The sequence below is a fragment of the Podarcis vaucheri genome (assembly GCF_965113315.1).
Source record: "Podarcis vaucheri genome assembly, chromosome: 1".
Classification (NCBI taxonomy): Eukaryota; Metazoa; Chordata; class Lepidosauria; order Squamata; family Lacertidae; genus Podarcis; species Podarcis vaucheri.
The window spans coordinates 28,802,476-28,814,829 of record NC_138759.1 but is presented as its reverse complement, the minus strand read 5'-3'; the positions used below and the strand labels follow the sequence as shown (position 1 = coordinate 28,814,829).

Below are 12,354 nucleotides of genomic sequence, written 5' to 3'. Positions count from 1 at the left end.
TTGCAAAGCAGCCCTACAAGAAGCCACCTCCATCCCGCCCCACAACAAAATGCCAATTTTTCAAGGCACTCACCGCATCCTGTCTTTGGGATTCGTTCAGTTTGTCAGACAAGTCTTCCAACATCCTTTTTGTTTCTGCATCAGTTCTTCGTGCAAAAGGAAGCATGAAAACAAAATGAAAACCATTTCTAAATATATCATGCGAATGATTCTTTTAACATTACTGTTAAAGTGTTGTTACTTCAGGACACAGCCCTTCTGGCTAGAAGAAACTCTCGCATAGCAAATTTCCAGTAGCGCAACACAACTAAGTTATAAACAAAGAAACGGGGCATGGCTTTGTTCAGTACTACTAGCCATGAACTTATTTTCCAGCAAACAAAAGACAGTTGCTTTTTTAAGTCAACAAAACATTGCAGAACTAAATTTATTGATGTTATGCAGACATCATTACCCTTAATAGGGGAAGTCTATTTGCTAGGGGGGAGCAGGGCGGGGCACACAGGTGAGCCAACAAGCCTGATGTTCTCATATCAGACATCATGCTTGAATAGAAGCCGTTGAACATAGAGCCAAGTGTGCATAATTCTGATCTGCAAAATCTGATCTGCAGTTCCGAGGTTTCCTGCCATCTACACTGAGCCTAGTCTGAATGTGACATCCAACATGGGGACATGAGGCATGTTGGCAAATCCCACTCCCCACACTGTGCCTATAAAACATAACGTCTGCATAACACCTGTCACTATAGCATATGCACCCCCCTAAACAAACAGATTTCTGTTCTATTTTGTTGCCTGTTGAGTTTTTTTAGATTACCACTTTTTGTGTAAAGAGAAAGGAGAAACTCACAGCTGGCAACACAGAGTGAACTAATCCCCTATTTTATTTTATTTTATTTTATTTTATTTTATTTCTCCAAATTAGAAAGTAAGCCCCTATTCAAAAGTGAATTTCAGTTAATAAGGTGGGCACAACCCCACTCTGTATAGGCTCTCACCACAAGGACAATGTCTGCATTAGGGTACCTGTCATTCTTTGCATGCAGAAGCTGCCAACCCCTTGTAATCATGGCAAAGTGAGTTCTTAAACTGCAATTCCTATATGATAAGTGTTCACACTTTTTCCTACATGATAAAAATGTTTCATGCAAAGGAGTCCTAGAACTGGATTCTCAAATCAACTAGTTATTACCCAACAAGAACCACTCAGTGAATTCACCAAGCAGTGAAAATCTACTAGGAATGTGTAGTCTGGAGGAGGCCCAGTGCTCTGAGTGGAAAGTCTATTTTCTACACTATTTTGTCAAGCAAAGTCACACTCTGTCCATACCTATTTCTTCTGGAAAGCTCTCTGTTGAGGTCGTCTCCCAAACGAACTTGTTCACTGCTAAGATCTCTGAGTGACTGGTGTAAAGAGTGCAGCTGCAATAGGAAAGAACAGAGTTTAAAATCATCGATTTAGATAGGTTTCTTTGCCTCAAAATCATTGCACACACACATAAACACGAGACATTTGTGCAAACTATATTTACAGCGGCCTGGTTCGCACGTCATGGTAAGCCAAACTATGGTTTACTGGGACTGCACAAATGTGCTTGGTGTTTATTACCTTCTGTTAAGGATGACTACCTACCTGATCTGAATTATCTCCACGGTCAACAAATCGGACAGCAGACCTAGACCGCCGCCGCCGCGTACCCAGGGTGTCGCTATAATCTCTGAGGGGAGAGGTAGGCTGGAAATGACGACCTTCTTCACAAGATAAAAGAAAGGCAAATTAGCATAACCTTCTTAAGAAATATGCCTAAACACAGTTTACATTGTGATAGAAGAGTCACATAACTATATTTTAAGTGAACTCAAGCAGTCCACCTCCCCCACACTCATGCATACATGACACCTTTCAGCCTGTTGTTGTTTAGTCGTTTAGTCATGTCCGACTCTTCGTGACCCCATGGACCAGAGCACGCCAGGCACTCCTGTCTTCCACTGCCTCCTGCACTTTGGTCAAACTCATGCTGGTAGCTTTGAGAACACTGTCCCACCATCTCGTCCTCTGTCGTCCCCTTCTCCTTGTGCCCTCAATCTTTCCCAACATCAGGGTCTTTTCCAGGGAGTCTTCTCTTCTCATGAGGTGGCCAAAGTATTGTAGCCTCAGCTTCAGAATCAGACCTTTCAGCCTACTAGCTTATTAAGTTATTGAACAGCATCTTTTAAAATCAAGTGTTTGGATATTCCAGAGCTAAATGAAACATACCTGGGGCACCACCATCCAGGTCACTTGGATATAAGCTTGAAAGAGATGCACTTCTTACTCCAGAATTTCTCAATAACCGTTGGCTTCTTAGTTGACCTATGGACTGCTCCAGTGTTTCTTTAAGCTGCATTAAAATGATGATTCATTAGGTGGGGACAGCAAGAGACTTTGTATGCGAACAAATACAATAACTAGCTGAATAGCTATCTGACACCTGTGGGGTTGGGGGGAGAAATAGATATGACTTCTAAGAAAAGCATGCAGTTGTGGCCACACATGACAACAAACACACATTGGCTGAAATTCTTAGCATAACAGAGTATCACCATGGAAGAGGTGTTTCTGAAATGTTCAAGTCCTATCTGGGACAGTTGTCCCCTGTGCAGAGAAGGATATGTCCCATGAATATTTGAATTTGCTCCAAATGCTGAATGAGACATGTAATTCATATACTTTTCATCTGCTTTCATGAGCTCACATTAGCAGCACTGTTAGTTTTTAACTCGGTTGCAACAAGGTGTTGAGTTCTTATGTTTATTAGATCTAGCTAGGAGAGAATGTTCTAGACACAAAGGTAGGTTTGTGATTTGGTGGACCAAGGCCATTTTTTTGAGATGAGTTTCTAAGAAACAAAATACAAACAAACAAGGCAAAAATACTTTAATGATATATTTTAAATTGTTGCAACCTGCCCTGGGACCTTACAGTGAAGGACAGGTAAAAAACTGAATTGTTAATTAATTAATTACATTAGGGCAGGAAGGATCCCTGTATGGCAGGGATAGGGAAGCTGTTTCTGCCCAAGGGCCACATTCACTTCTTGGCAATCTTCTGAGGGCCACATGCCAGCAGTAGGCAGGTCCAGAGGAATAAGCAGGCAGAGCAACATATTCAAAATTTCCCTGGGAAAAGGAGATTAGTTTCTACACACACTCAGGCACTCCTTTTTCTCCTCCAAGCAGACAAGCAAGAGGCATTATCAGAGTTCAACGACACATTCCAGCCAGGCAAAAACACCTGGGGGTCTGAAGCAGGGGAAGTTAGCAGTTCGGCCTGAGGAGAGCTCCAAGGACTAGCTGGAGAAACTCACAAGGCCTGAGGTTTCCCACACTGAACACAAGGTGGGGATGAAAGAAATGCTCTAGTTGCAGCATAGCAGGGTTCAGGTGGAAAGAAAAGGTTGCTGTCAGAAACAATGAAAAGAATAGCATTTCCCGGCTTGGAACGGAAGGCGGCAAAAAGAGAACAAGTCTGCCATGCGGCCTGGCAGACCACAGCCTTCCTCCACCACCCACACCTAAAAGAGGGAAGCAGAGCAAAGTTGGCTACAGTTCCAGCCCACCACCACAAGATACTGAGGAGCAAATAGGAAGATACATCCAGCAAAACGTTTAGGGGCATAACCTGGTGAGTTTAGATTTTACCAACAGCAGCTCACATTTGCAATTGCGTCGGCCTGTTCATTGTTGTATTCTCGATACTGGCCCAGCATCTGGTCCACATGTTTCAGGTTCCGATTGGTATCCTTAAGAAAAGCATGGGAAAAGAAAACATCATTAAAAGAAAAACCTCAACCACAAACACTAACCCCCTGGAAACCTGTGCCACTTCTCCTACTCTAAAAGGTAAAGGTAAAGGGACCCCTGACCATTAGGTCCAGTCATAGACTGGGGTTGTGGCGCTCATCTCGCTTTATTGGCCGAGGGAGCCGGCGTTCAGCTTCTGGGTCATGTGGCCAGCATGACTAAGCCGCTTCTGGTGAACCAGAGCAGCACACGGAAATGCCGTTTACCTTCCCGCTGGAGCGGTACCTATTTACAGTATCTACTTGCACTTTGATGTGCTTTCGAACTGCTAGGTTGGCAGCAGCAAGGGCCGAGCAACGGGAGCTCACCCCATTGCGGGGATTCGAACCGCTGACCTTCTGATCGGCAAGTCCTAGGCTCTGTGGTTTAACCCACAGCGCCACCCATGTCCCTACTCTGCTTAATGCCAAATCAGGCACCTCAGTGTTTGAAAATGCTGAACAGAGGCTGCATATCCAAACATGCACACAGGTTTCATATCCTTCATGAACACAGGCGACAGCATGAAGACAGCTCTTATTGAGGATGGATGTGGATAACCCAACTGTGTGGGTCCGTGACAGATGACAGGAAGGGAATGTGCACTCCAGATGAATGGGCACATGCAAAACCTGAAGCAGGTTTCTGATCCAATAATCATGGCTAAGGACAAGCTTGCATTATGATACAATATATACATAAGAGGTGTGTGTGTGTGTATTCCAGTGTTTCCCAACCTTTTTTGGGCAAAGGCACACTTGTTTCATGAAAAAAATCTCGAGGCACACCACCATGCCAGATGGGGAAAGGTCACTTTTTACTTATGTTAAAAAATATAAAAAAATAGTAACAGCATAGAAGGTAATGGTTAGGCTAGCATCCCTCTTCCAAATATGCTAGGTTTTTATTTGCAGGGACTGTTCTACATGGGAAAGCATTCAGCACTGTCATTCTCCCATCTGCCATCTGAATTGGTACTATTCTGGGTCAACTTACTCTGCTGCATGTGTAGATGAAAATGGCACCAAGTGTGGGGGAGGGGGCAGAACAGGTTTCAGATACAGGATATTAAGCATACACGTACTTCAGATTGAACTGGTTGCTTGCTTTGCAAGTTTTCATTTCCCAAATGACTCCCTTGGCAACCGCAATACCTACCAGGCTCAATGCCAGTCTCGCGCTGCCGCTTCCCGCGCTCTCAAGGACCCGGGAGGAGGAAGGCGTGAAGGCAATCCCGAAGGCGCGAAAACCTCGCGCATGTGCAGGCCTTCCGCCTGCAACAGCCCAGTAGGCCGGCCGAAGCGAGCGGCGATGGGATGTGGGAGGGAGGGAGCTCGCCGCCCCGTGTGTGCCTATGTGAGGCACGTTACAGCCCCGTGACGTCAGCGCCACGCAGGCAGCCAGGCAGGCAGACGGCGAGAGCCCCGCACTGGGCGGCCTCTCCTCACCGCCGCCCCCCCGCCTCTCGCCGCCCGCCTCACCCGCCTCCCTCCCACGGCACACCAGGCAACGTCTCGCGGCACACTAGTGTTCTGTGGAACACCGGTTGGGAAACACTGGTGTATTCAACACTGAACAAAAGTGAACTTTCCATAAGCACAAGGATTTCTCCTTGCTATCTAGCACAACAGGGTCTCCCCACTGTTGTTCCCTCCACATGCCCCATAAATCTGTTTTAGGGTTCCCACCACAGCAGACTTAGGGGTGGTGCAGGGAACATGCAGGGGGAGCGGGGAAAGCCTGTCGCACTAGCACAAGATTTCGTTGACAATCACCCATATTTTTAAAAAAGTGGGGGAGAAAGTCACAGTGCTCACAAGGCACTATGTGTATAATATTAGGTACAGCATCACTTCATCTCAAAATTATTAATATACAGAGGTCAGCTAAGGACTGGTGCAGAAATATGCTATAGTATCAATAACCTTACTCGCTGATTCTATGCACATATATTTTTTCTCAGATATTTTTCTGATGTCAATGGAACTTATTAGCAGGTAACAATGCTTCTGGGCTGTAGCCCAGATGATTTTGTGCCAATGCAACATGGCATTAAAACAGCTAACAGAAATAACTGCAGTAATTTCTCTGGTTTATTCCAAAACACGCTCCAAACTTTTAAAAGTGTCTAGCAATATTTCTCACAGATACAGCACCGCAAGACATGTGACACAGTGGATGGATCTGAAGCCCTTTCTTTTCTTTGCACAAGAAACATAAAAACATGCTTTGAAAAATGTAGTTCTGTTAGCAACCTGTAATGTGCTTGCTAAAGTATGGATCTTCTCTGTAACATCTTCAGCACCACCGTGATTTCGGACTCTGGTTGCCCTTATAGGACCACGCCTCCCAATTCTACGATGGAAGTTGTCAGATTCGCTGGATGAATCGGCCATTGGTATCTTCAAAAACAAAGCAACAGCAGCCCATGATATTTATTTATTTCAATTACTTATTAGCTACTTTTCAGAACCAAGTAAGAAATAAAACAGTAGAACCATTTGTAGAATATGGAGGACTGAACAAATAACAGGCATATGAAATGTCCCAAAATATCATACTCTGGCATTATACAAAAAAAAAAAAAAAAACAACAACCCCACAAATGCCTAGATGAGGATAAGCAGATTGGAGATGGCTTGACTTCCATTGGCTCCCAATAAATTCTATGGAACAAAGTAAACAATAAACTTTAACCGAAGACAAGAGTTGAGAAGAAGTAAGGTATGACCTTCTATCAAACATAATACACACACACACTGAGGCCCCTACAATACTTTTGTTCCAATGTTTTAAGTTTACATGCCACTTTTCTACTTTCACAATTTTCAAAGCAATTGACAGCATAAGACAATGAACTCCACCCAACCAATAAGCACCTGTAAATAGGGAATACTTTTTACAGAACAGTAAAGAAGCAGTCAACATCTACCCCATACAGTATTCACTAAAACCCTTTTGGATAAAAATGTTTCACCCTGGCACCTCCCTTACGCTTTCTGGGAAGAAGATTCCATAGACATTGTGCCGTCACTAATAAGGATCTCTTCCCAGTTACCATTCTCCAAAGCCCTGAAGGTAAGAGCATCTGAAGGAGCACCTTCCCCTCCTTATCTCACCCTGCAGATGTGTAGATCTCTATAAAAATGATGTAACCATATGGGTGATAGCAAGAGAGCAATCAATCCCTACACATTTGTGTTGGGAACTCTGGTACTATCCTATTTTCTGCTCCTGATCTGTCATGATATGAACTCGATCAGATTGCTTTGCTCTGTTCCTGAAAATCTCTGGTAGCATGTAGGATTCATCTCTATCCATTGTGTATTTTTTATGGCAAAGGAGGAAAGCTCTCACTTACGGCTTCCAGACTTTCCTCCGGGACAGTTTTCTGCTTCTTCTTCTTCGATTTTAGCTTTGCCAAATTCAGAACTTAAACAACTGCCCTGGCATGAATGCTGAACTTAAAACCATTGCCCTGACATGTAACCAGTCTGTGCCACATCCTTAAGATCATGTACTGTGACATTATTATGGTGCAGCCAGACACACAGCCAGTCCCAAGTATTTTCTCACTGGTGCAACCAACCTTGCAGCTGCGCCATATATTCAAGCTTCTATAAACTGCTATTTTTAGTACAGCAATCCCAACAGCAAAAGCTCAGTTCTAAAGAGAATCCACTTTCTTACAGAGCGAAAAGAAAGGCTTGTTTAATAGTCACTGCCAAGGGCAGCATTGAAAAGAGAAGAAGGACAAAGTAGTTGGCTGAATGGGATACATTCATCCCAAAATTAAGACAATTTTCTACTATGTATTTATATGAATCTTATACATACCTCAGTAAGTTACTAAGTGGAAACCATTTTTATGGCTTAATTTTTGGAAAAAGCAACTCTTGCATCCTAATAGATCCATGGATCCTTAGCATTCTTAGCATAGACTATTTCCAAAAGTCCTCAAAAGCTCACAAGCTAATTTTAGTTAGCAGATCTTTGAAAGATGAATGACCTTTCAGAGATCTGCTAAAAACTGATAAAACAACACAGCGATAGAAATCGTATGCAAGGAGTTAGGAATCTTCCACATTAGTTGTACTTAAAACACACACTTGTGGTGGTAAAAACCCAACCACTTTAAAGTTTTCTTTTACTGTTCCTCTTGTTTTAAGAAAAACAGTGTTTTGAACAGTTTGGGGGAAAGGCTTTTTTAAAACAGTGCTTGCCTCATTCCCCAAACACGCACACATATGCAGTAATTATTTAAAAGAATTTCTAGGATGCTTAATATTTTTTAAAATCCCTGAGTGGTATACAAAACTAACATTAAAAAACCCCAGTATAATAAAAAAGTAAAACAGCATCATAAAAACAGGAACAAGTTCCTCCCAGGCAAAAGAACACTGGTTGCTCTGATCAGCCGTTTTCTAACTTTTCTCTTTAAGAAGCACTTTTCACGTTGACATAGCTATGAAAATCTATCACAGAAACTCTGCACACCAAACCCTTTCAGCTCCAGAACCCATCTTTAGCACAACCATGCACTTGGAAACCTTTTTCTTAATGTTAAACATATATTTGTATAGTGGTAGTGCTGCTGCTGTGACCCACCTTAGATCAGGCTCTTAGATCAGCTGAAGACCTTAGAACTGTGGGCATACTCTGCTCACACGCTGTTGCTTCCTTGGTTAGCTGTTTCAATCTTAAACTGTCATGTGAACATCTAAAACACACCCAACCATCCTCACGCTTGTAAATTCAGGGGGAGATCAGTACTGAAGCAGGAAAGGTATAGTTTTGGGAATACTATTACTGAACTTCTCACTGAGGGACCTCTGGTAAAGCTTCCAAGGAGCTCCACAATTCTGCAGACACAGTATCTGCCCTGATCAAGCTATACTGAGCTACATACATAAACAGAATAAAGAAAGCAGGGCTTATATCAGAAACACGGCACATATTTTTCAGCCTCTTGCCTGAGGAACAGTGCTGAAACAGTTGAATAAGCCACAACTTCTCTACCCTGAAATTAACAGGAAAAGGAAGCTGAGTCAAAAAGAGATCTTGGTGACAATTGTGACATTTTAGCTTTTGCTTAACCCACTCTGAATTAAGTCAATGCAGTTGAACAGAACAGAACCATTGAAAATATAGGGAGAAAGGAAAAAGAGATCAGATTTTTTGACAACACCACAGCATGGCAACCCGTTTGTAGTCCATATTGCACTACGTTGTGATTAAATTACAAGCAGCTCAAAAATGTTAAGCCCAACATAGAAACTTTCTATGCAGCCACAGAGGAACCGCTGAAAAGGGATGTGATGAAACAACTTGAATACTATTCTTAGCCTTTCATACAGACAGAAAACATTGTCCAGTATCAGAAATCTGCCATTTCGTTGATCAAGCCTTGTTTTATTCTACTTCATGTGAAATATAGGGGTTTCCCTTCTTACCATAGCTGTAAAGCTTGCCTCAATTCAAGGGCAATTATCTACACACTTCATGTTTTTAACTTTCTTGTAAGGGCAGAGACCTGTTCCTCACAAACATTACAGACTTCCATATGGGGAGAGGATGTGCTACAGACAGGTGACAGGGAAGCACAGCAACTACCACAGAGAGCTACTACACAATCCCACCCCAGCATCACCCCAACATCATATTGCAAGCATCATATTTCACACCATGCTGAATGTGTGTGTTTGTGTGTGTATTTGAATGAAAGTGCATTGTACAAACTGCTTAAATTGCTCTTCAGGTTTGAAATCCCTATTTCCCAATCCCTATGCCTCCTTGAAACACAAGCCAGAGAAAAATAATTGGCCATTGTCATCTCAAGTTGCTAAACCTCAGATGCACAGAACCAAGCTGCAAGTCCCATTGCCTTCAGTCAGGCATATTCCTAACTATGAGCACACAGAATTGCAGCCCTCCCTGGAAACAGACTTTAACTCGGCTTACTAGTAGGTGAAAGTGGTAGTAGGGTATCCGCTTTGCATGCTGAAGGTCCCAGGTTCAATTCCTGACATCTCTGAACAGGGTTGGGAGAAACTGAAATCCCGGAGAGCCACCACAGAGCAGAAAATACTGAATTAGATGACTGGTCAGCCCCGCCCCTCAGAAGTGCTTAGTTAGGACCGGACCATTCTCACATTCCATCAGGCCTATGGGTCAAGGCTATAAGGCCTGGAGTGAGGAAGAAAACAGACTTCACACCAAATGATGCCAAAAATGTTAAAACAGCACCACACTGCTGTGCTGCAATGACTAATAATATAATAATAACAATAATTTATTATTTATACGCCACCCATCTGGCTGGGGTTCCCCAGATACTCTGGGTGGCTCCCAACATAATATTAAAAACGCGACAAAACATCAAACACTAAGAACTTCCCTAAACAGGGTTGCCTTCAGGTGTCTTCTAAAAGTCAGATACTTGTTTATGTCCTGAATGTCTGACGGGAGGGCATTCCTCAGGGCGGGTGCCACCACCGAGAAGGCCCTCTGTCTGGTTCCCTGTAATCTCACTTCTTGAAGTGAGGGAACCCCCAGCAGCCCCTCAGAGCTGGACGTTAGTGTCCAGGCTGAACGATGGAGGTGGAGACGCTTCTTCAGGTATACAGGACCAAGGCCATTTAGGGCTTTAAAGGTCAGCACCAACACTTTGAATTGTGCTCGGAAACGCACTGGGAGCCAATGTAGGTCTTTCAGGACCAGTGTTTGGTCCTGAAAGACCTACATACGGTCTCGGCGGCCACTCCCAGTCACCAGTCTAGCTGCCGCATTCTGGATTAGTTGTAGTTTCCGGGTCACCTACAAAGGTAGCCCCACGTAGAGCGCATTGCAATAGTCCAAGCGGGAGATAACCAGAGCATGCACCACTCTGGCGAGACAGTCTGTGGGCAGGTAGGGTCTCAGCCTGGGCACCAGATGCAGCTGGTAGACAGCTGCCCTAAGAAAAGGGATCTTTTTTTCCTTTTTGCCCAGAATAGGATCTTGCCGCGCTTGGAAGACACAGAGGACTAGAAACTTAACTAACCGCAGCTGTGACCTTCAGTTGACTTTTGAGCCACCTCAAATGGCAGGCAATGCTTATTTTTCATGCACTTTTCGAAAGTGCCACAATAGCCGTTAACAGGAGAGGCCCCCCTGGAACTTTTCAGCCACCCCCAGACCTGCACCCCACTGTCACCATGGGCAGCCAGGCACTGGATCCCACTCCCCGTCGGCCCAAGGAGATCCCACCCCCGGGTTCCCAGCACCCCACACCCGCCCAGACCCATCTCTCTCACCGGGCTCCCGTTCTTCGGTCCTGGGAACAGCCCTCCCGCCCTGCGTCCCGTCTCAGGGCCGAGGCATGGCTCTCGGACGCCTCCAGCTCCAACCGCCCGGCACCCGGCCGGCTCCTCCACCCACCCCGCCGCTATGGCAACTTGAACTAGCCGCCCTGCCACCGGGCGAAGAGCGGCCTCTCAGGGCGCCAGGGCCCCCGCGGCGCTCGGCATCATGGGGGTCGTAGTTCGCAGTGCCGCCGGCCGCCTTGGCCGTGGAGGGAAGAATGGACTACGCTTCCCATGATGCCCCGCGCCGGAGCTTCTCCTGGGAACGGCCCGCAAGCGCTGCACGCCCGCGACCAGGGAAACCAGCGTAGCCGCGCGCCGGCGGCGGCGGTGCGAGGGCAGGCCGCGCCCACTTCTTAAAGGAGCAGGCGCTCAAATTCCGAGCAAGCATTTTATTGTTACTCACCAACCCAAGCGCTGGAGCAGTGCAAGATTCCAGGGGTGTTGATTTCGTGGGATGAGGGACAGCAGAGACAGCAGAGTCTTTAGGATATATGGTTTATTACATATACACGACCTGAGCCTATGATGGAGGAGCTCACAGCACCAATACCCCAGAAGGGCTTTCTTCTCCCATTGCCACAGCTTTGGGTTCAAGCAAAAATCTAGAATGGCTCTCACTCTTAGGCTTCTCTGCCTGCTTCTAGCCCCACCACACACTTGCCCTGGTCTTTGACTTTCTCACTACCAGCCAGGGGAGGGGGCCCACCCATTTGCCCTCTGGCACAAAGCAACTTCCTTTCTTATACTAGCCACCCATGCATTATAGCTCTTGCCTGGCTAATTCAACAGTGGGATCCGCCATTAGATTCTAACCCTTGCTGCGTCCAGGAATTAGAAGGGACTCGGCAATCATATAGCCTAATCTCTTTCCCCCAAACTCACAACAATATAAAGACTGTAGTGCAGCAACATTATAACAACACAAATACATTGCTGTGTAGTGGAAGGGGCCTCTTGTGAAGTTGGCATTCCGCCTGCTCCTGAAGACACATCTGCGTAGGCAAGCATTCCCCTGAATGACTTGTGATGTTACTGTTTTAACTGTGTTTTAATGGTTATGCTTTAAAATTGTTTTATTGCGGATTTCAGTTAAGGACATTCTAATGTTGTTGTATATTTTAATTATGGACTGATTTTATAGTTGTGTAAGCCACTTAGAAGCCATTTTAGTGTACTGTATATGC

General features: G+C 44.9%; 1 protein-coding gene across 5 annotated transcripts in view; it reads right to left on the bottom strand.

Moving 5' to 3' along the window:
* Positions 1-11,326, bottom strand: part of CEP128 (centrosomal protein 128) — a 185,316-nt gene extending 173,990 nt beyond the window's left edge. The window contains exons 1-7 of one of the 5 annotated variants that reach the window (XM_082232527.1): positions 11,120-11,326; positions 6,080-6,226; positions 3,698-3,784; positions 2,260-2,383; positions 1,636-1,754; positions 1,335-1,424; positions 74-151 (exon numbers count right to left, since the gene is read on the bottom strand). In XM_082232527.1, coding sequence (XP_082088653.1) covers positions 74-151; positions 1,335-1,424; positions 1,636-1,754; positions 2,260-2,383; positions 3,698-3,784; positions 6,080-6,220 — 639 coding nt within the window. In that variant the 5' untranslated portion in view covers positions 6,221-6,226; positions 11,120-11,326. Of the gene's footprint in view, positions 1-73; positions 152-1,332; positions 1,425-1,635; positions 1,755-2,259; positions 2,384-3,697; positions 3,785-6,079; positions 6,227-8,432; positions 8,572-11,119 lie in introns of those variants that run through there. The other 4 variants (XM_082232528.1, XM_082232526.1, XM_082232524.1 and 1 more) reach the window with 4 other exon arrangements.
* Between the last annotated feature and the right edge of the window lie 1,028 nt (positions 11,327-12,354).